The 22241-nt window shown below is 42.5% G+C and overlaps 3 protein-coding genes and 1 long non-coding RNA gene across 4 annotated transcripts; 2 read left to right on the forward strand and 2 right to left on the reverse strand.

The window, feature by feature from the left end:
* Positions 1 to 344: 344 nt before the first annotated feature.
* Positions 345 to 3184, reverse strand: mul2 (mitochondrial E3 ubiquitin protein ligase 2). Its single transcript, XM_085805675.1, has 6 exons — positions 3057 to 3184; positions 2218 to 2371; positions 1731 to 1818; positions 1494 to 1614; positions 1037 to 1268; positions 345 to 949 (listed from the first exon to the last, which is right to left on the reverse strand). Exons 2-6 carry the CDS (start codon positions 2332 to 2334, stop codon positions 443 to 445), a joined length of 1065 nt encoding a protein of 354 aa, XP_085661801.1. The 5' UTR covers positions 2335 to 2371; positions 3057 to 3184; the 3' UTR covers positions 345 to 442.
* Positions 3157 to 6897, forward strand: alg3 (ALG3 alpha-1,3- mannosyltransferase). Its single transcript, XM_085805674.1, has 9 exons — positions 3157 to 3398; positions 4266 to 4365; positions 4462 to 4609; positions 4726 to 4886; positions 4985 to 5105; positions 5219 to 5424; positions 5998 to 6073; positions 6203 to 6348; positions 6444 to 6897. Exons 1-9 carry the CDS (start codon positions 3218 to 3220, stop codon positions 6619 to 6621), a joined length of 1317 nt encoding a protein of 438 aa, XP_085661800.1. The 5' UTR covers positions 3157 to 3217; the 3' UTR covers positions 6622 to 6897.
* Positions 6898 to 7340: 443 nt separating this feature from the next.
* Positions 7341 to 20475, reverse strand: vwa5b2 (von Willebrand factor A domain containing 5B2). The gene is made up of 22 exons (XM_085805676.1): positions 19991 to 20475; positions 18463 to 18671; positions 17549 to 17758; positions 16532 to 16757; positions 16273 to 16430; positions 15820 to 15951; positions 15611 to 15735; positions 15328 to 15504; positions 15112 to 15222; positions 14288 to 14490; positions 13208 to 13322; positions 12630 to 12815; positions 12325 to 12541; positions 11909 to 12246; positions 11159 to 11396; positions 10691 to 11068; positions 10445 to 10582; positions 9895 to 10023; positions 9767 to 9817; positions 9134 to 9245; positions 8829 to 8952; positions 7341 to 8735 (listed from the first exon to the last, which is right to left on the reverse strand). Exons 2-22 carry the CDS (start codon positions 18599 to 18601, stop codon positions 7974 to 7976), a joined length of 4269 nt encoding a protein of 1422 aa, XP_085661802.1. The 5' UTR covers positions 18602 to 18671; positions 19991 to 20475; the 3' UTR covers positions 7341 to 7973.
* Positions 18524 to 20599, forward strand: LOC146971252 (uncharacterized). Its single transcript, XR_015038100.1, has 3 exons — positions 18524 to 18695; positions 20206 to 20235; positions 20389 to 20599. It is a non-coding gene; the product is annotated as an uncharacterized LOC146971252 (long non-coding RNA).
* Positions 20600 to 22241: the final 1642 nt, after the last annotated feature.

The raw sequence follows: 22241 nt of genomic DNA on the forward strand, positions 1-22241 counted from the left end.
TGTGTCAGTAGCTTTCATGTAACTGAAACAAAAGCTTAGCTCCTTCTGAACCGATTTAATTTATTCATTTACAATCACACTGAGACAGCAGCAGCTATATAAATTATCTGAATAAGGCACATGACAAACATGTAGGAAAATAAACATTTTTCTGTTGCATATATTTACACGCTTTTTCCATTGATTTTCTCTTATTCTCGAACCATTTCAAATAAAAGTGCTCACTGAGACTCTGTGGTGAAAAAAAAAAAACCCGTTGCACAGTATCCTTTAAAATTCACATTTTACCAAAACATACAGTCCTTAAAAGAAAATCTATATTCTTGGCAGTAATGAGATTCAAATTTTGCCTTTAGGTTTAAGTGCAGCAGCCATTACACCATTGCAGTACAGATGATATGGTGGTTCAGTTCCACTGAGGTCATATGGTGTCAAAGGTGCCTCAGACATGGTAGAGGGGCACCACTCTGTTGATATTCTGTCTACAAATGGGGCACGTGCGCTGTGGAAGGGCCAGGTAGCACCTGTGGCAGCAGCACACATGCCCACAGTCCAGCAGGATACAGTCGCGCGGCTGATCGAGGCAAATCACACAGCCGTTCTCTATGTGATTCTCGGTTGGAAGACCCTCGGGGTCTCCTACAGAAGCAGCTATTTGGGCTTCAGCGCGAAGTCTCTCACATTCCCTCCTCAACTGCTCCCACTCGCGCTGAACTTTTATGTGGTTGTAGTAGCGTCGACCGGCCCAGAGGAGGACCGCTGCCCCGGCCAAAGCAGTGCCGACCGCCAGCACCTTCCACCAAACGGCTTCGTCCTCGAGCTCATGTCGCAGGGACTCAGAGTCCATGGTGGACAGAAAATACTGTGCACCGTTAGAAGGGGGTCGAAGATTCAGGGTGTCATCTGTGTCCAGTAATAGCTCACCCACACCTGTGAGTGTTGCACCCACCTAGGAAAAGAGGAGAACATTAACACAGTGTGACTTCATGGGAGAGTTATTGAAGTAACAATCTTAGTATCTCTTCTAACTACTGACTTTGAGCATTTCCTCAGTCTCCAGTTGCCCTTTAAGCTTCTCTCCACTGAAGTATTGTCCAACGATGTCACCCAAGCTGTAATTGACCTGGTGAAACTTCTCATGGGTAATCTCCATGTGCATCCCAGAGGCCTGCAAAGGGCACAGGACTTTGACTGGGGTCTCATCTGATCCCACTAACACAAAGGGAACTGAATTCACTTTTTGGAGTATGACTTGCTCCCTGTCCATCCTGCAACATGGAGAGAAAAGAACATTTCTTTTTAGTCTACAGATATGATGATACGGACAAAAGATCAAAAGGTAAAATTAAGTGATATCATTTATACATTCTGAGATAAGACTAACAGAAAGACTGCATGCAAAACAAGGCTGCGGGGAGAGGAGTGAACATTTACAGTGAATCCTCAGGTCATCAAAGATCATCATGGGAACATGATACTGTAGTGCTGCTCACCAGCTGCTTGAAAGGTTGTTCCACACAAGCCTGTGTTCTCTCAACATGAATTTCTGCAACACTCCAATAATTTCTTTTTGGAAGTGACTCCTCAGAGGCTCGCCGACTGGTTGTGTAGCACCTACATAAATAAGCACGGACACATATCAGAGAGTAAGTTTAAAAAAAAAAAAGGCATACCTATCTTCAAGTGGACTAATATGGATCAAATTTGTCTTTATCAGAAACACCAATTACCTTCAATGACAGCATACTGTAGACATGCTCCTGGAGTTGCTTTCAAAATATCTTTTAGTTTCTTATCTATGGTGAAGTGTGGTGCTTCCTGACAAGACAAAACAAAACACACTGATTGTGTATGCAACAAACATACTGAAGAGGCTCCAGGTTTCTGTCACCGTTTTATATACGGATCCACTGCTTCAAATGTAGACAAAAAGGCGAAGAAAGAAAAAAAAAGGCTGTGCACATTGTCACAGCAGCAGCTACAGTTAGTCACTGCTTGAGACACAGGCCTTACACTTTAAGTTGGTAAAAACTGGCAACGTAGAAGAGTGGTTTAGAGACATTAGCAGTGTTGATCTACTTTAAGAGGATTTCAAGCAGAATGTGAAAGCTGAAGATTGTTAACAAGGCTTCACAGTAATCCTAAACTAAGCTAACAAACAGAAAAGTTTCAATTTGCATGTAAAATTATGTTCATGGTAAAGAATCCAAAACTAACATCAATTTTATCTGCTGCGGTCCGACTCTTCCTGTAGAGGTAGAGGCAGATGCCTGAGAGAGTGAGGCTGGTCCCCAGACACACTGCCTCTGTGATTGTAACAGAAAATCCTTCCATAGCCTCTGGGTCTCTTGTCACTGCTCTTCAACCAAACCTGCAAAAAACATAATATAAGAAAGTCAGTGAATAAACTGTCACAATTTGCAATGTACAGTGAAAAGTATTGAGTTGCTGGAAAGAAGTGTGAAACAAAATAATACTGTGATTTGTGATACACAATGCAATATTTTAAATGAGGAATAAATACTAATAAATATGAATGAGGAATAGACGTATTTATTTTTATGAATAAGTATAACTGCATGTTGCTGTGTTTAATACACTGACATCTGTTCACTTTGCTTTCACTTGGCCATCATCAACCACATTTTAAGACTGTAAAATATCGTATAATGAGAAATGTGCAAGCTCAATTGTTGTCCAGAAGCATCAGCAATGACATCAAACAATGCAACATATAAAAAATATTACTTAACCATTGTTCTCTTCATTGAGTGATCAACAGTAACAAGCTTTCCAAGAATTATTATAGTAAAAAAAAAAAAAAAATCGATTAGCCAGCTGACGTTACTATGGCAGCACCCCCAATTACTTTTCGATTTAAAAAAAACAAACATTCGTTAGCCTTCTCCAGCGTTAGCATAGCATTGTGACGACAGGTCTGACTATGAAGGAGTCGGACTGATATTAGCTCACTATTTAAGCAGCTATTCTTCATGTTTAACAGTATATAGTTGCATGTCTTATTGGTGAAGACCGACAACACGGTGTTTTCTTACCTGTCAGAGCAGAGAAACGTCTCAACTTGATAAGTTCAGTACAACCGGGGCGTCCATGACATATGACGAAGGCAACAGTTGCGTCACGTGACGTCGCGGCGCATGTCATTTTACGGCCCCTCTCTCTCTCTCGCTCTCCACGTCGCCTGTACGCCGCCGAGATGGCAGGAGGTGTGCGGAGAAAGTCTCCCGGTTCCCCGTCCCCACTGTGGGGGAAGCTCCACTCACTGTGGCAGGACAAACATCTGGTCCTGTTCAAGACGGAGTACACGTTACTGGTCGTTTCAGTGCTGTGGTTCCTGGAGATCGGGATCAACGTGTGGGTCATACAGAAAGTAGCATGTAAGTAGCTGCGCGGCTAGTTAGCATGCTAGTGTCTTTTGTCGTTTAATCGAACGTGTCTGAGAGCTAACTAGCTAGCCTTAGCAACCCCCCTAACTTGACAGTGCCACCTGTCAAAGGGAATTTACTGTCCTTGCACGACCACCTACAACGGACTGCTCAGTCCAAGTGCTAAATGGCACCCCTCATTTTTAGCAACTGCTAGTTTTAAAAAATTCACATCGTTAAGGATGTGATTTAATGATACGATAATGACAGCACTGTAAACTTCTAGATGTGTCTTAATAACTGCTGATTGATAACGTAACTTAAGACATGTATTTATTTATATTTAAGCTTTTTAGTAGAGCATCCCTCATTGTTTATTTTTGACAGGTCCACTTATATGTTATAGAGCATTGCAACAATAATGACTTCATTATTAGTCAAATATTGTATTAATTCCTCAGATTAATCAATGTATTACTTAATTCATGAAGTTTCAGAAAACCCGAAAAATGCCCATATATTTTGCTTGTCCTACCATGAGTCCAAAGTCTAAAACTAACCAATTCACCAAGGAATATAACAAAGAAAGCCACCCCAAACACTCAGAACGGGAGCACAGCAGCAGCCTGTGAAGTTTTGAAAAATTTGTGCATGATAACTGACTATAATAAGTGATTAATTATCAACTGACTGATCCTTTCAGCACTAGTGTGCAGGCTTATCTTGCTGAAACAGTTTGAGATTCAAATGATTGGTGATTGATAACTTAAATTGTTAATGTAGTTTGTTCAATGTATGGCCCAAGGTACCAAGTCATGATTACTGAGTGATTAGGTAAGCCTCCCAGTCGTTCATGATTGCCGATTGACATCCTTGCAGACACTGAGATTGACTGGAAAGCCTACATGGATGAAGTAGAGGGCGTCATCAATGGTACCTATGACTACACTCAGCTGAAAGGAGACACAGGCCCCTTGGTGTAAGTGTCAGATGTCATACAATACAGTGCTGTGGGTCTCTCCATCCTGTAGTTGGAGGTAACATGAAATGCTAAATGAACACCTTGTTGTTGCAGGTACCCAGCTGGCTTTGTCTACATCTTCACAGCTCTCTATTACATCACCGGCCATGGGGTGAACATCCGTCTGGGCCAGTACATTTTTGCAGTTTTCTACCTCATCACACTGCTGCTTGTCTTCAGGATATACCACCGCACTAAGAAGGTCAGTCTGTGGTTGTGTGACAGAAGCCTTGATTTATAAATTAAAAGTATGATATTTTGTTCGTTTCTAACTTATATTAATATCTCATGTTTATTCCCTTCCCTTATCTCCTCAAGGTTCCTCCCTATGTGTTCTTCTTTGTGTGTTGTGCTTCCTATCGAATCCACTCCATCTTTGTGCTGCGTCTCTTCAATGACCCAGTGGCCATGATGCTGCTGTTTGCAGCTGTCAATCTTTTCATGGATGGACACTGGACCTTGGGCTGTGGCCTCTACAGGCAAGTGTGGAACATGTGTAAAGATCTTCATTGCAAATTTTTTGCCATGCATTACAAGATGTAATAATTACAACTCTGCTTTCCTCTCTTCCTGACAGTTTAGCAGTATCTGTGAAAATGAACGTGCTTCTTTTCGCCCCTGGGCTTCTTTTCCTCCTACTCTCGGAATTTGGTTTTATCAGGACAATCCCAAAACTTTCTCTCTGTGCAGTTATACAGGTAAATATACTGCATAGTAAAAAAAAACAGGCATGTTGCTGGCATACTTAAATATATTTTAATGCTTATTTTTCCCCAACATATTTCTAAATGAATCTGTTTTGATATCACAGCTTTTGCTGGGCCTCCCTTTCCTCCTGGACAATCCCATTGGTTATCTGAGCCGGGCTTTTGATCTTGGCCGTCAGTTCATGTTCAAGTGGACGGTCAACTGGCGCTTCCTGCCAGAATGGCTCTTCCTGAATCGCTACTTTCACTTAGTCCTGCTGGCTGCCCACCTGCTCACCCTGCTGCTCTTTGCTTTTCGCCGGTGGAAGAGGTGAGACAGACTTTTCACTGTGCCAACCTCACTGTTGGTGGCGTAGTTAGAGATGAGCTGGAATAAATCAGGGCTTAAAATTGTGCCAGTTTTTGTCCCTCAACACCACAGGCGTTGGCTCAGTTAGAATTTGATGTCATGCACCCTGATGCAGGGCTTCCAGATATTCAGAAGAAGTGTGTGTGTGTATATTCAGCTACAGATTCTTGTCTGTTAATGTACTGACAACACGATTCATAAACAACTTATCATTATTACTACAGGCAGTATAGCAGGCTATAATGAGGAATATGAATGTACAGTATTTTTGATATTTCACATTATTGTGAACAAATTACTGTATATGTGAGGTTTTTTTTAACTTGACTTTAATGTATTTGTGGCTGTGCATATATGACTTCAGTGTTGCACACAGTATATCCAATCAGCAGTGATGCCAGGTATTATATTTACACAGATAAGACTTTTTATATTTAATGCAGGTATTAACACGTGCCACATATATTTTAGTCAAAAATGCAGAAATAACAAAAACATCATTGTGAAAATCCCTCCCTATTTTTGTCCCTCAAGGCCAGGAGAAAGCATATTCGAACTCCTCAAGGACCCTGGAAAGAGAAAAACCCCTCCGCAGAAGAGCACTGTGGATCATATCCTTCTGTCTCATTTGGATAAAAACCTGTTTGTAGAATATTGTTTCCTGTGTCAAATATGTGCTTGTTATTGGTCAGCGCATAAATGAATGATAGCTCTTTTGTCAGACCTTAACAGACTAACACAGATTGTGCTGATTCTCTTCACCTCTAACTTCATTGGCATGTGCTTCAGTCGTTCATTGCACTACCAGTTCTACGTCTGGTACTTCCACACGCTGCCCTACCTGCTCTGGAGTGGAGGAGTCAAGAAGCTGGCCCACCTGCTCAGGTAAGAGGAAGGCTGAATGGTCAAATACAACCTTTAAACAATCATCAAGCACTCGGCCACGTGTTAATGCTGTATTGTTTTATCCTTGTTACCAGGGTGCTGATCCTGGGTCTGATCGAGCTCTCGTGGAACACGTATCCGTCCACTAACAGCAGCTCAACCGCCCTCCACGTGTGTCACCTCATCATCCTCCTCTGTCTGTGGCTGGCTCCGCCTCTGCCTTCTGCCCCGGCGGAAACACAACATACACCCGTCAAGGACAAACGCCAGTGAGCCACAGCCTGATCAGACTGGACGTCGCATTCGGTCCAATCAGCTGCTGAACAGCCTCCGTCCTCCCCTTCTCTTTGATCCTCTCAACACCAGTGCAGAGGGAGGCCGCAGGGCTAGACTGTTTATACACGAATAAAAGGAGCCACTTGATGCTTCTCATCTCGGCTCACTGCTGAAAGTGGAGGAAACAAACGTGTGGGTACCGTCTGCAGACAGATACCCACATGATGAAACAGGATGTAGTCATCCCTTGCAGTTGAAGAGATGAAAAGAGGACAAATATATGGATTCTCAGGTTTCATTTTCAAATATATACTAGGAGGAGTGAAGTACAGTGCTAGGAGGAAATCGTGAATGTTATCCGGTTTGGAAAGAATATGTTACATAGGCTATATTTCTACTTAGTATGCTGAAATCACAGTCATTTAAAACAAAGACACTGATGGACAAATGATTTTGTGCATGGTAAGAAAGCAGTAAATTGATGAATGTCAGTAACTTGCAAAGATGCAAAGCTTTAAATTAATTGCATATCAGGCATAAGCTTGTGGCATTTCCACTTCAAACAGTACTTTCACTGTTAACCAGTACAAAGGCCCAAATTATTATCCAGTAGTTATTTATGTGTAAAACTGAACTGCAGACAAGCACAGGTATTTGTCTGATTTATTAATTATTTGATTGATTCATCCTAAGTTGTGAGCGGCTCCTGACACCCATCAGCACATAAGTAGATTTAATGTGAAAAATATGCAGTAGATTGAAACAGAGAAAGTGTAACATTTTATATTAAACAGAGATGCCACTTAACCTTGATTCGTTTCCTCCTTATGACACATGGGTTTGTTACACTTTACAACTAATGGCTAAATTCCAGCATGTTTTTTTTTTTTTTTTTAATTATCTAAAGTAATCTTTTATTAGTTTATCAATCAATCACCTTCAGAATCACCTGGATAATCAGAGTCACTCCTATCTGACTGATTGTGATTATTCATTTAGCAAAGTAATAACATTATACAGACAGGAAGCTCAAACTACAAAAGCTCATTCAGGTGGTCAAGGCATTCATGTGATTGCATAAAGCATATTAACAACTGAAGGCCACTTGGTCAATGTCATGTAAAGGGTACTCTTGGCGGGTTAATATAAATTCTTACACTGATAAAAACTTTTATGTGCAACGTAATATTAGAATGAACTTGGCACTGGGTTATGGTATTAGTTGGCCCTGAAGAAAGATAGGATTTACTTTTCCATGTAAAGGCATTGCTTCTTCAGAGTCACAGTCATAGGTAATGAGTGAGAATGCAAATCAGAAATCTGGCTCAGGCTCCTCAGAGATTAGAGTCTCACATGTTATTGGGGTTATAACACAGCATGTTTAGTTTGATGTTCTCATCCCAGTGGCGCAGCAGCAGGAACAGCTGTCTGGCGGCTCCCTTCAGCCCTGCCAGGTCCAGTCCCTCAGGCAGCTCCTGACACCGCAGCCAGAAGTCTGCTTTTGCTGCCACCAGCTCCCACTCCATGAAGTAACCGGCACAGCGGTGCTCCAGCCAGGCTAGAGCCACAGCCGTGGCCCAGCTGGAGCCCTCCAGGTCCTCTTGAGCCAACAGGCAGCTCCCCTGAAGGTCAGCCGGCTCCACTGTGGAGCCTTCACACACGTCTGTCTCTGATCCACGACCACTATCTGCCTGGCCCTGGCTGTGGCTGTGCGAGAGGCCGACGGATAGCTCCAGGGAACCTTCCTCTGAGCTGGGGAGGTCGGGGGGTGAGGTCACGGGGTCGCGGTCAGACAGGTGTCTTCGGCGAAGCCTCGGTTCTAGCATCAGGGGAGTGTCATCTGGAGTGTGGTGGAAAGGAGGTGCGCTTAGTTTGGAGAGGAGGCCAGAAGAGGGAGAGAAGGTCACATGGTGGCTCGAGGGAGCACCCGGAGGCTTGGCAGAGGTGGATAATGACGGAGCGCTGGGGGATGTGCACCGGAAAGGTGGGCTTAGGCTGCGGCGGTGAAGGCTGTAGGGTGAAGCCCTTTTTAGGCGGTCCAGGGGGATCTGGACACAGTCCGAGTAGATCTCTGTCAGAAGAAAAGCTCCTGAGGCCAGCTGTAGACGCACCTGATAAGACACACAAATTTATAAATATGTTTGCATCCTTGTGTCTCGGTAAGAGTGTACTGTATGTTATGTTTGCAACTTTGCACAGCTCACCAGGGGTAGGTAGTCTGGAGCCTCAGTCTCAGGTTGTTTCTCAGTCTCTGCAGACAAACAGTGGGACTTGAGAGGAATCTGCTTCCCTGATGAAATAGAGGACCTGAGTCTGCCCAGTGGGAACCTGCAAGAATGTTTTGTATTTTAATGTGGAGATCACTGGTAAGGGAGAATTCTAACACTCTAATTAAATACCTTACAATAAACTGAAATAAATACATGTCATAGGGAGCAGTTGCAAAATCTAAACACAGCAATGTTCACTGATAATCATAATTTAATGTAATGTGAAAGTTTTATTTTACCTGGTGCCAAAGAAGCTCTCCATTGACTTGCTCTCTATAGATCGCTGTGAACGAGTGCATGAGGCGCCTGTTATTGCTGGAGCTGTAGCAGAGAAGGCACTACCCCCTACACCTGAGGCAGCAGCGCAGAATAAAACATTAAACACTTTTGTTTCATCAGTTCAGTTATATGGTGATATTTCCTGACAGGGTTCGATGGCTCAGTGCACCCAGACTTTGTCACAGAACAGCTTTCAGTAGGACTATTTTGTGATGATGAAATAGTCCTTTTAGAAATGTCTAAAAACTGTGTATTGAAAATTATTTATAGCCAAATCGGGAAAATGATTTTGGAAAGAAATGTTTCTTTTAAATGTGAATTTTTAAAACCACAACAAACCAAACTCTCCAGTACATCTCCATTGTATTGCAAACCAGGAGAACATATCTAAAGTTTTTTTGTACTTGGGTAAATCGATCCGTTATAAATTACCTTAGAGTTTACTGATGTGTCAGGGAAAAGCGTTCTTCCTTTTCTCCTTCCATACAAACTCTCCTAGAGTTGTGAACTGGCTTTGTGGTTTGACGCTTCTAACGTTGGGACTACCCTGACACTTGAGAGTTTTCACTTAGCGTGCCGACAGTAATACTTACTAGAGTCCCAGGATGTAAGGCTACAGGGTGAGGCAGGAGTGTCATCTCTGTCTGAGAGATACAAAGATTGTTGATGACCTAAAGTCTTTGCAACAGAAATGGCTGCTGGTATCATTCAATCTCTTTACCTGTAGAGACCCAGGTGTCCTCAATCTCTTCGCTGTCTCTGCTGGTGCGCCGTCTGCCCAGACCCACAGAATAGGCCCTCTGCCTGCGACTACCTGACTGGGAACTCCACTTGTTTCCCAGATGCATCCCTAGACACACAACAGAGTAAATACACATTTTCAAAAACTGGACTGCAAACTAGCTTTGATTTTGAATGGTGCAGATATGAACTTGTGCCCTATATAAGAATAAATATTAAAGGTGCGTCCAGCGATATAGCGTTGCTCTTTTATAAAAGTTAAAACACTCAAAAGGGACAGAAAAAAGCAGTAGCTGAGATTTCTTGACTCAACACTGAATCTTACAATTTCCATAATGCAACTCAAGATCACCTCTCAGTAGACACTCCATGTCTTTAAACAAAAATTCAAAGCCCACAAATAAAGAGCCACAAATGTCAGATAACTATTTTTACAGACTGAATAGCACCCCTCATGGAAAGTACACTCAAGATTAAAGTCTAATATACATACAGTACATGCTCTGTCTGTTTGGGATTTGGTAGCACACCTGTGTTTTGGACGTCCATGCTTTCTTGCAAACCTTTGTTGGGGTTGCTATCAGTAGTAGTGAAGGCTGTGTACATGCAGATGATGTTACAGTGCTTACTGGTCTGGATGGCCTTCATACGGTATCGCTTAGCTGAACCTGAGTAATTGTCAAATACAACAACACAAAGAGCATGAGATAAACAGCACTAACATGACAGATAAATGGTTCATCAGTAAATAAGAGTCATCGTCAGTAGTGCCTCACCATGTCCAATGTCACTCTCCTTCTCTGCCATTTTCTCAAAGTCTCTTATGACCGAGCGAGCAGTCAGCTGGTGAATAATCTCTTCCCATGGTTCCCCTCCTCTTCCTCCTTCTCCCCCTCCCTCCCCTTCTCCTCCTCCTCCTCCTCCTCCACATCCTCCACATCCCTCAGCCTCTGGCGTCTCCTGACCGTCAGTGGTCCAGAGGTGGCCCAGGTCAACAGTGACCTCCCAGGACACAGGCCTGCCACTCAGAAGCCCGTGAATGAGTGAGCGGCACTGACCTGGAGGGGGATCCTCTGGTGGAACAGCAGTGAAGAGGTACTCGGGATCTGTGAAGCTGTCCCAGTCCAGAGGAGAGGCAGGGAACAGGAGACCATCTGGGGGTAAGAGTGAGAAAGAAAGGGACAGAAAAAATCGATGGAGGGAAGACAGGAAGCATATTTCTAAATTTCTTAGAGGTATCTTACTGGAGTCAGTGAGGCTTCTGCGGGACAATGTCCCTCGCGACGGAGGCTTCGTTTCGCCATCACTTTCGTCCAACCTCCCTCCCAACGTTTGGTCGAAGGAGACTCTCTCCAGAGCTCTCCTCAGGCGATGCATCTCCAGCTCGCCCTGTGGGGATGAGAAGCTCCTTGCTGCCATGGTTGAACGGGCAAGTGCTTTTTGTCTTCTACGAGACTCCTCACCTCCATCCAGACGCCCGATCTGGTTGTATGAAAGGGAAAATAAAGCAGCTACAAAAATCTTTTTCATACATCTACAATAGGCTTTATGCACAGCTCCACTACTTCCTGAACTTAAGCCAGCTCCTATATTTCCTACATTATTGGGCAAACTGATTAATGACCTCACAACAATGGTCAGACACACCTGGATTCATCAGTTTGTCCAATAATGTAAGACAGGAAACAAAGGAGCTGGCTTAAGTTCAGGAAGTAGTGGAGCTGTGCATAAAGCCAATTTAAAGATGATAATTATTATCAATATGTGTGTATTTAAAGTACTGCACTGAACTCCTGCACTGTACTGTTAGTCTGTGCCTTCAATACTCTGTGTCAACCCGGACCAAATACAACATCATATATGGCTATATAATGTCTTTGAGTCCAATCTTTAACCATTCTCTGTCAAGTAAAGTAAAGAAAACTAGACACAATTTCATGACAAGCTGCTTGACAACAACCAAGTGCTTTAGGGTCTGTAATAAATAATCTTGCCTTTTTTGCCCCATTATCAGGGGTTTCAGCTGAGAGGTTCTGCTGCCATGCAGAATCTGCCCAGCGAGACAAGGATGATCTATGTTCTGGAGGGGGCATCTTCTCAAGACCCTGGGGTAGAGACCCTGTATCCAGCACTGAACCAGAGGAGAGAGGGTCAGCCAGAAGCGCCCCGCCTGCTGAGTCAGAGTTGGACGAGGCATGTATGTGTGAGTGGGACTGCGTCTGTAGACTCCGCTCGCTACTGAGGGAGCAGCGAGTGAGGACATACTGCTCCTGGATATAAGAGCTCTCCTGGATCCTCCTCCTCACATCACTGGACCAGTCTAGCTCCACACCTAGAGCGGACGAGAGCCAGCTTTTAACCACTATGGCAGAAAGAGGCAAATACAAAGCTCCGCTGATGAGTGACTGACCTGGGCTGGTGCCAGGGCCCGAGTCTTTGGCACAGGAGAACTCAGAGGAGATTTCTCTGGAGATCTCCCTCAGTGCCTCCTCCAGATCGGTGCCATCTGCACATGTCACCACAGGCATTAGTTCAGATGAGGGAGGAGGCGAAAGCTCATCATTTGACTGGCCAAACACAGAACCCGTGGAGCCACGATGTACACCTTTATAACCCCGTCCTTGAGACTATGAAATAAGACACTCACATTAGAAATCTGTTTTCTTATGCAGACACACATGGACATACTTTTTTTTTTTAAATAGTGACTGATACCTGAGTCTCTTTTGCTTTGAACTTCGTCATATCATACAGGGTGCAATATCCAATGAGGCGATTTCCAGGGTAGAGTGGAGGGATTTCACTGGGTGAAAGAAGAGCCTCCATGTTTTCAGGCAGATACCAATCAATCCGTACGTCAGTCAGCACAGGTTCAAAGGCTTTTTTCAGGGACTTGATTAACTAAGGAGGGAGAGTGGTCACAATATTTTTAATTAATATTAATTACATTTAAATATTAAACATGAATACATTCATGTAAAAATATTTAATTTGAAATTATCAAAAGAGAAAGCATTCCTTTGTATTTCATCATCTGTTTACTGATCTCTAAAAGTAGTGTTTTTACTGTTGTAGCTGGTCAAGGTGGAGCTTGTTTTAACCACTTTATTTACATAATCCTGTGGTTCTCATTTTACGGTTGGTCCAATTCAATTTACATTTTTACCGCTACTTATTCACTTTTCTAGGCAAATCTATATTAGCGCATCTTTATGATTTTAGTTCAAAATAAGATTATGCCTATAATTCTACATATTTTCTCCAGTAGGTGGCAGTGTTGCAGTTCTGCTGACCTTGGGCTGGAGTCTCTCTTCATCATCCAAGAACTCTGTCGTCCCTCCTGTTAGTTTGGCAACGCCCTGCAGGAGTCTCCTGCAGGCTCGAGGGCCCAGGCCCAGACCAAAGCATCTGCAGAGGTGATATCATACACAGTATATACTTAAAATTTTCATCACATCCCCAGTACTTGCACCTTGCATGTAGCATGTTTTTCTCTCACTTACTCTTTGAACAATTCAAATACCATCAACAAGTCAGACTTAACTACCTGTTTATCAAATCCTCATGTGATAAAAAGGCTTCTTTGCATCTTGGCAACGAGAGATTCAGGTGTCATCAAGCAGACAGAACTGTTATTTGTGCACTCAGAGGAATCACAAGCCAATTTGACTAACTTAGAGTTTGAAATGAGCAGAAGACAACACTGAGACCTTGAGTGCTGTCACTAAAAACAGCAGGTCTGTCTGGATGGCTAGATACTGTTATTTCCTCTTACTCCTTACATGAGTTAGGGGAAAGGGAACTGAAATGATGAGCCCATGATAAACACCTTTTCTGGATGTAGACTGCCTTTGAATTAGATGTAATGAAGGGGCAAAAAATATCTATATAGTTTGCAGAAGGACAGCCAAAATACAGTGGAGAAAGTCAGTCCAACAGGAGAATACTAATGAGGGATAAATGGAGATATTGTGCGATGCTGAAGGGCCAGGGGAAAACCAGAGGGGTGTGTCTCTCACTGCAGAGGAGAGCACTTAAGGGGATTACTGGGCGGGGCTGAAAAAGACCTCAGCCCTCTCTTTTCTTTCAATCGCAGTGCTCTACTCTCAGTACTTGAAGATCTCTGTTTGCCTGTATTTCCTCTCTCCTCCCTTATTATATCATCTCATTCTGCTCACACTCCATTCCTCTCTGCTTCCCTGTCACCAGTGATTTAATGTGGCATCACATGCCAGTTGTAGAATAAATCCTTGTTAGTTAGTTGGTTTAATTAATGTCCATCCTGTGTGTCAATGACATGCCATCTCTCTGTGCTCGTCACACATGACTACCACAGGTTAAATATCTAATAGTTTAATTTTGGGCCTCCATACCTGCCAGCGCAGGTGTTTCTGCGGACCAACTCCAGCACTTTGGCGACATTGCTAATGGACCCGTCTGTAATGATGAAGACCTGGCGAGGATATGAGCGCTGCATGGGTTGTTGGTACACCCAAGACAGTGCTCCTAGGAGGTTGGTGCCTCGCATGTCAGCTCTCATCCTCTGGACATACTCGTATGCCTGCATGAGAGTGACCTGTGTGCATACAGAAACAGAAAAGGCAGAGATGCAGTAAAGGTGACACATGCAGGCATCGGAAAAGCACACCTGTCCGACTGTATGACACTGCCCGTGCAAACATCACCTAAATAAAGTCACTGTTTGATATCAGATGCCCTAATTACCCTGTGAGGGTTGCAAAGAATCGAATCAGCGCTTCTCTAATAAAGAGAGAGCAAACACACACACATTAGCACCTGCTTTAAAACTGCTGTAAATCACACCGTGAACATGTCCTGCCTTAGTGAAAATGCATGAAAGGTCAACATATGGTGAGGAGCATGTGCAAAGACTGTTTGTCCTCGTAGCCCCTGGTCTGGATCAAACCTGATACTCTGCTACTAAGGCAACCCACCAAGCTGACCTATTACCTGCTTAGAAAGTAGACAAAATGGAACACATGGTCCTGCATGGTTGAAAAAACATCGGCTTTCAGGAGATGTGATCCCAATGCTCCGTGTATTTTCTTTCACTGGAAATTATTTATATGTAATTATCTTAATAACAAAATCCAGGATTTCCCTCTCTCACAATCCCATAAACAAGACAGGTACAGTTTATTCTCCATCATTAGTAAGGTCACTGTGTATGACTAACGTCAGTGCACAGCTTGCTAGAAGTGAACAGAGGCTTGATGGTGGTGCCGAAGCCCACAACATTGAGCATTGTGCCGGAAGGGAGACTCTTCAATGCCCCCACCATGGCTTCCTGCGGAAACAAGACGGGACAGTCAGGGTCAGATTGATCTATCTGCCTAAATATGAAAGCATAACTCTGGTTCCTTTGTATGTTTTTGTCCTGACTGCAGCCCACCTTAACACGATGGATATTGGTGCCACTCATGCTGCCGCTGCGATCTACGAGGAACAGTAGCTCTCTGGTGGCTTTGTGCAGCTCCAAAGGTTCACAGAGCAAGTCGGGACAGAAGTTGAGCATCAGGACAGGGCTGCTCAGGATGTCCTTGTGGTACCGCTTCCTCACAAACTCCAGCTGGAGGTGGAAGATCAGGATGTCAGCAGGTAACAGAACTGGATTACAGTAGATGTACATGAATGGATTAGATATAAAAGGCAAATAGAGGTGAGATCCAACAAACCTTCCTCTCTGGTTCTGAATCTTTGCGGGTGCAGCGAATGAAATCCCGACGGGAAGAGATGTGCTGTTCATACTGGCTGAAAGAAAGCCTGCCTCTCTCTAAGATGACCAATGGGCTGTGAGGCTCTGTGGAGGTGTTTGAAGGTAAATATTTCACTAAAAACTAAACACATACTGAGAGAGAGAGAAGTAGAATTTGCTATTTCTCACCACTGAGGTGCAGAATGATCTCTATGTGTCTGTCATATGGATGCTCCTGAGCCAATGTGATGTAGGTGGCAGATGCACTTTGGGCACTGGGATCTGCATCAGCCCTCAGAGCGTGAGTGGGGCTCTCCAGTCCTGCAAATTAGTTTAAGAATAAATAAAGAAAAGCAGAAGATATTCATTTGTTTTGAAGTTTCTGAAAGGTAATTATTACATTTTTATTTATTTGATTTAAGATGTAAAGAAATAAGTCCTCTATATAGTCATTTCAGTGTGTGTTGCTATGACACAAACCCACTTCTATCCCCTTTGGATTTTGTGTTGTGAGTGCATTTGGATTCTAGGTCCTCTCTGTACATCCACTCATTTTAGAGATCTTTTCCACTTTTTCAATACTTCGCAATGGCGTGACTCAAGAACCACTGAATCAAACTTATTTGAGAGGACAGGCAGTACCAGCCAGTAGGCAGGCCCCTCTGACAAGAAGCTGGAAGTTGAGTTCATAAGGAGCCAGGCTGGCAGGTGGACTGGTGAAGACAGTGTGGGCACATTGCTGCTCAGAGTCCAGGACCCGACCTTGTTTCCCTGAAGTGGCACCAAAGCAGCTGGTTGCTCTGAGGGAGGAAGACAACAATGTGGATTATTTAGATATTCAACATCCAGTTTACATTGCAGCTAATTTACCGAAATGGAGAATTAGTTGTGACATAATTACCCAGTTTCTTCTAATTTCCCCCCGTTTTCACTCTTGCTTTGAGTCATCTGGCCAGTGACTATTGGAGTAAGTAATGAGGGGTAAATGATGTGGATTGCTCCATTTTCTAACGTTGGGAGTTCCAGTGTGGTGCTTATCATTATGGACACAATATCCATAGGCCCAATAACCCCTGTGCCCACGATGAAGGTGGTTCTTTCGAGGTCTTCGTCCAGGATGAGATGCCCTAAAAAAAGTACATTAGATGCTTACATAATAAAAAAAAATGTAAACAGAGAGATAAGTTAATCATCTCTATATTGAAATCTAAATAATTTAAGTCTGCAGCTAGCAGCCATGCTTAGAGAAATGTATTCCATGATGTACATGATACTACGTATTTCCAGTTAAATACTGGGCACTTCAGGTTGATACAGTTCATGTTTGTACAAAGTGAGAGCCATTTCACCATTAGGCAGGCAGCCAAATCTGTCTGCCCCCCTTGTCTGATATTTCTGTCCTCAGTGAGGCTGATACGTGACCTAGGAGGGACATACTTATTGTGTTAAAGCCTTGGATGACAACAGTTCAACCAGTGCTTGAAATTACTTGTCGTTATTCTACATATAGTGCAATTTTTACCCTTAAGCAAAATATAGCCAGCGTCAGCAGCTTTGATGACCTGAAAGCTAACTGCATCTTTTATTATGGCCTTTTCATGAGCATTTAGAGGACAGTGCATTACTCTTGTTCAGATATTCCTCATGGAGTCTGGGTTTTGTAAAGCTCAAGTGCCTGGAAAACAGAGAACCAATGACCACTGTCTGCCAGCAGTATCCATAAATGAATTAGGTTGATTACTGCTCAAGAACTGTTAGACGTATTTATTAGTGAGTTGATTGAGGAAACTGGAAAGCCCAGAAAGGTGGATGATGTGAATGCTCATCATGAACGTGCATTTAATTTCTTACTTGTGGAATCTTATAGAGTCATAAGCATTTCTTTATATCATTGCATTACTCCATCCTCTCTCCTCACCATTGGTGCACTGAATGTCATGGCTGGAGCTCCCACAGCAGCCCCACTCTCGGCCATTCCCACAGTGACCCTCAAGACCAGGGCAGCAATCCAGACAGCAGTCCTTCAGCTTCCCTCGGTTCTGTATCTGTACCCCGACCAGTCGGCCTGCGATCACAGCCTCAAAGCCCACCACCACCTCCTTTTCTCCGAGAGGGTAAACAAACACACCTAAATGACCGAAAATAACATACATACAAAAACACAAAAAAAGATTTCAGACTCTTGCTTCAATGTAGAAATCAATGAAACAACTTAAAATGTGATGTGTGATACAGATGATAAAGGTCTGCTTTGCTGCCTTCCCATAATTAAATATAATGGGTAAGAAGCCAGCATGACAGGTTTGTCAAAATATGTGGTCTATTTTATTTGGTAGTTACTACTCGTTCTACTTTTTTTTTTTCAAAATAATTTTTTTTTTTAAATTTCATCACTATTTAGTGAGGAAATTTGAGTGAATGCATTTTTCAGCTGCATTGTTATTCCCACATAACCTTTTATCAACATTATCATTTCCTTCTAGGGAAAACACAGTCCTGTTGTGGGAAACTGTCAGGGACATGGAGACCCTAAGTTGAATTCTGAAATGTTCCTTCACTTTGTTTATACAACCTGTAAGGAGACACCTCTTTCTTTTTAGTTTAAGTTATTTTGCATTATCAGTGGTCGATCTTTATACTTCCACCGTTTTCAATTTAAAGACTATTTATTTAGTCACATCCTTTGCTTTAAATGCATTTTTTCCTGCTATACTGGTGACACCCACACATCCTGATAAAGCTATTACTGCTTAGCCAACACTACTGTAAATGTCTCACAATGTCTTACCAGAGATGATAATGACTTTTAGAGTGTATCATAACATCACTGACCTTCTACAGACTCCATGTCTGCATTGGCATACGTAAGGTGTGTGGTGACGCCCAGGGAGCAGCCGTTGGCACAAGACTTGATGCAGGAGGCCTTGAGTAGCAGTGGTTCCCATGTAGAGCGGTTTCTCAGTCCCACCATCTTTTCAGGGTACTGACCAACCTCTACTCCACTGGCTGCATGAGACACAGGTACAGACCAGTGAAATGGTCTGAGCGCACAGGAAGAGAAATGTGTGAGTGTGCATTTAAATTCTCTAATTTTCCATTCAGAGTGCAATCACAGTGATCTTTGTTAATCTGGTGTCATGCCAAACCAGCAAAATTGACTAAATTAGACCTTTGTTGCTGCATCTAAAATGTTAATTGGTATTACATGTGTATTATTCAAGCTTCCAGATATATATTTATATGTACACGTCAGCTCTTCCACATGTAACCAAGCTCTCTCCTCAGGCTCTTAGCAACCACCAGTGATAGTTTGAGTGTTAGCAGCTTGGTTAATCATTAACATTGCAAGTCAGCACCTACTACACTATGTATCATGCTTAGCATATGCAATCAGCGTCCCCATGCAAATCCTGTCTTTGCCCTTACTCACCTGCACTCATCGCTAACTGCACGAGCTGGATGATAAGAAGTGGTACACAGTATTTTGTAAACTGGGAGAACATGAGACTCCAGCTAATCAGTTTTCTTCACAGTTTCCATTTATGTAACTCAGGCTCGCTGTATGCAATCACTCCTCATGACTGAACACTTAATAACTTTAAGTGCAGCAGCTGCAGAGATCAGTGTGTGTGTGTGTGTGTGTGTGTGTGTGTGTGTGTGCGTGCGTGCGTGCATGTGTGTGAGGTGCATGTGTGCATATGTGTTTGTGTACGCATGCATGTGGGCATTTGTGTGTGCGTCTGCGTGTGTTTGCTGTGATCCAGGTAATGGTCTTTTCACATCTACCTTCCTAACTAGATCAACAGCCTCCATCTGGCTACTGTGCTCTCAGCTCATAACAGGCAAATAAATGCCTGGTTTGTCAAAGTGGGGCAAACTGATGCTGTCAGAATACACACAAGGAAAGGTACAACATTACTCTGTTTCTGTCATACTATCTTGTTGACTTTATAGAAGTGCATGCATGACATAGATAGCAACTTCATTACGGGTGTGCATGTGTGTTTAAGTCTTCAACATAAAATATAAACAAATGGCGCAGAATGAATGACAATCAGTACACATGCACAGTTTGAAACTCAAATGCAGAAAACTGACTGATTCACAAAAAATAATATTATATGCAAAACACACTTTGATGAATGGCAAAGTTGTTGTTTGTAAAGAAATAAAACAGTGAAATGAAATCGAAGTCTTACAAAGTGAAAATTTTGCTTGTGCCCTGGGAGGTTAAATTATTCTGTCTGGCTCTTTGCAGTAGCATAGCTGGCCAAGAGTTAGCTCTGGGTAACACTGCAGTCCCCATATGTCAGTTACAACCTCCAGATAACAAGCAAAATAGTCGTCCAGCAACACTTACTGTACTGTTCAATGCAGTGTGTGATAATGTGCCTCTGTATCCAGTCTCTGCATCACTCTGCCGTCACATCTGCTGCAGGTTTCCCAGTGCCACAACGGCAGGAGTTTTCCTGGTAATAGATACTGCTCTCTCTCTCCTCTTCCTCTGTCTCTCTCTCTCTCTCTCTCTCTCTTTCTTTCTTTCTTTCTTTCTCTCTCTCTCCACAAATCCACCAGTTGCCCTATAAGGAAGAAGGAAGAAACAGAGTTGAGTCATATATCTGAATATATATCCTTACAGAATACAAAACAATATCTTGGATGGATAACATATGCATGCATTAACAGATTATTTGTTGTGTAACATACTCCGAGACTCCCAACAATAATTTGAGATAACTGCAATAATTTATTTTTCAGTAACAGGCATTCAGCATGTGGGAATTAAATTGTCCTGGAAATCCCACTGGTGTGATCAAACACCAACATGCTGCTCTGCACTAACCTACATTTCCTGATGAGTGAAATGTCGTCTGCTTACCTGTTCAGACCTGAACCACAGAGTTGATCAGAAACTACAATCCTGAACCTGCTGTTCAGGCACAAGCTAGCACACAACGGTAAGTGAGGCAGAGCCTGCTTTTCATCCAGACAATTGGCTGTGATGGTAGCAGCACCATAATTCATGGCTAATGGCTTGGCCAGGGAGAGGAGGTGGTGGAGGAGGGGGGTTGTGTTCTGCCTCTCCCACCAGGTCAGACAGCAGCAGCAGCAGCAGCAGGCATGGGTAGGTGAGACCAAAGAAACACAAGCTTTTGGCCTTCCATTCTCCTTTTTAGGGGAACAATCCTAAAAACTTGTAAATGTACATTATGAAAAGAAAAATATTGAGAACATGGGAAGAGATGTAACAATGTGACATATGGCTATGACCAACTATTTTGATGTGTGTTGATTAAAAAAAAAAAAAAAAATCAATTTATCTGTACTAAAAAATATACCAAATTACCATTTCAACCAAAGCAGAAATTACCTTTTACTGCTTGCTTCCTATGGTATTGTCATTGTAGATCTGTAGACTAGTGTGTGTGATATCAGATAACAACAAAGACAAAAGTGATTATTAATCATTATTAGTTGTTTTGGCTAATGATTCACTGTTTCAAGCAGAATTATATTCATGTTGTTTTCCTCTAGATATGAGATTGACAGGAGTGCAAGGGGCAGAACAGTGGACAAGCTGAAGCTTTTTTCTGTTTGTACCATGTTGACATGAGATTTTATATCAGAAATGTTTTCATAGGTATTAACTAACTGGTTTTGTGCACTTTAAATCTGTTTGAGTTGTAATCAGGTAAACATCAAATACCATATTTCGATTTGGATATGACACCTATCACTGAGTGTGTATGTGTGCATGCGTGTGCAAGAAAAAGAGAGAGAAAGTGAGTATATCACTATCTTATCTGTGCCCCATGCTGCCTCCATGTGGCCTTACATTTCACGTCATGGTTGCCTCAGGAGTTTACTATCTTTCCCTGTTTAGGTCACATCCAAGTGAATTACATTCCTCATTTTTTTTTAAATATTTATTTTGTAATATTGTTTCTTGTATTTGCTGGAATGTTTATTTTTCACAAATATGATCAAGTGGCTATGAATCAGTCCAGTCAGTGCAAAAAGCCACCTGAGACACGTGTGCTGTTATCAACAGAGTTATCAATGAGTTTTGTTTTAAATTGTTAAAATTATTCAAAATTATTTCTTCTTCTTTTAAATGGTTGACTTCATCAACCAAAACTTTAAAGACAGCTGAGTTCTTAAAACTGTAGCGTACATCCACCACTTAATGTTTCTGCAGTTCATTAGATCTATTGAGCTAATGCATCACATCTCATTTAACAGCCAATTTCAAAAATAGTTTTACACCAAGTACCTGAATTGGCCTTTATAATATCACATTTGCACTTTTGCTTAGAACATACACATAAATTATGAAAAGACGTACCATTCATAGGCATTTCTTTTATCAGTTAAGTTACCACGTTGAACTGTGAGCACAACCAGGGGAATGAAGACGAAGATCAGTCCCAGCACAGTATAACTCTCCATTAAACTAACCTGCAATTCAACTATAAGTAGTTTTCTCAATGTGGCACTAGATGTCAGCCTTCTCAAACCAGCTAGCTACAGCATGATAATCACAGACAGGAATCATGTAGTTTCCTTATTTTCTCCCCTCTCAGTTGATACACTCAGCTGGATGTTTTGCC

The sequence above is a fragment of the Trachurus japonicus genome, chromosome 17, assembly GCF_045865225.1.
Source record: "Trachurus japonicus isolate A0001 chromosome 17, Traja_1.0".
Lineage (NCBI taxonomy): Eukaryota > Metazoa > Chordata > Actinopteri > Carangiformes > Carangidae > Trachurus > Trachurus japonicus.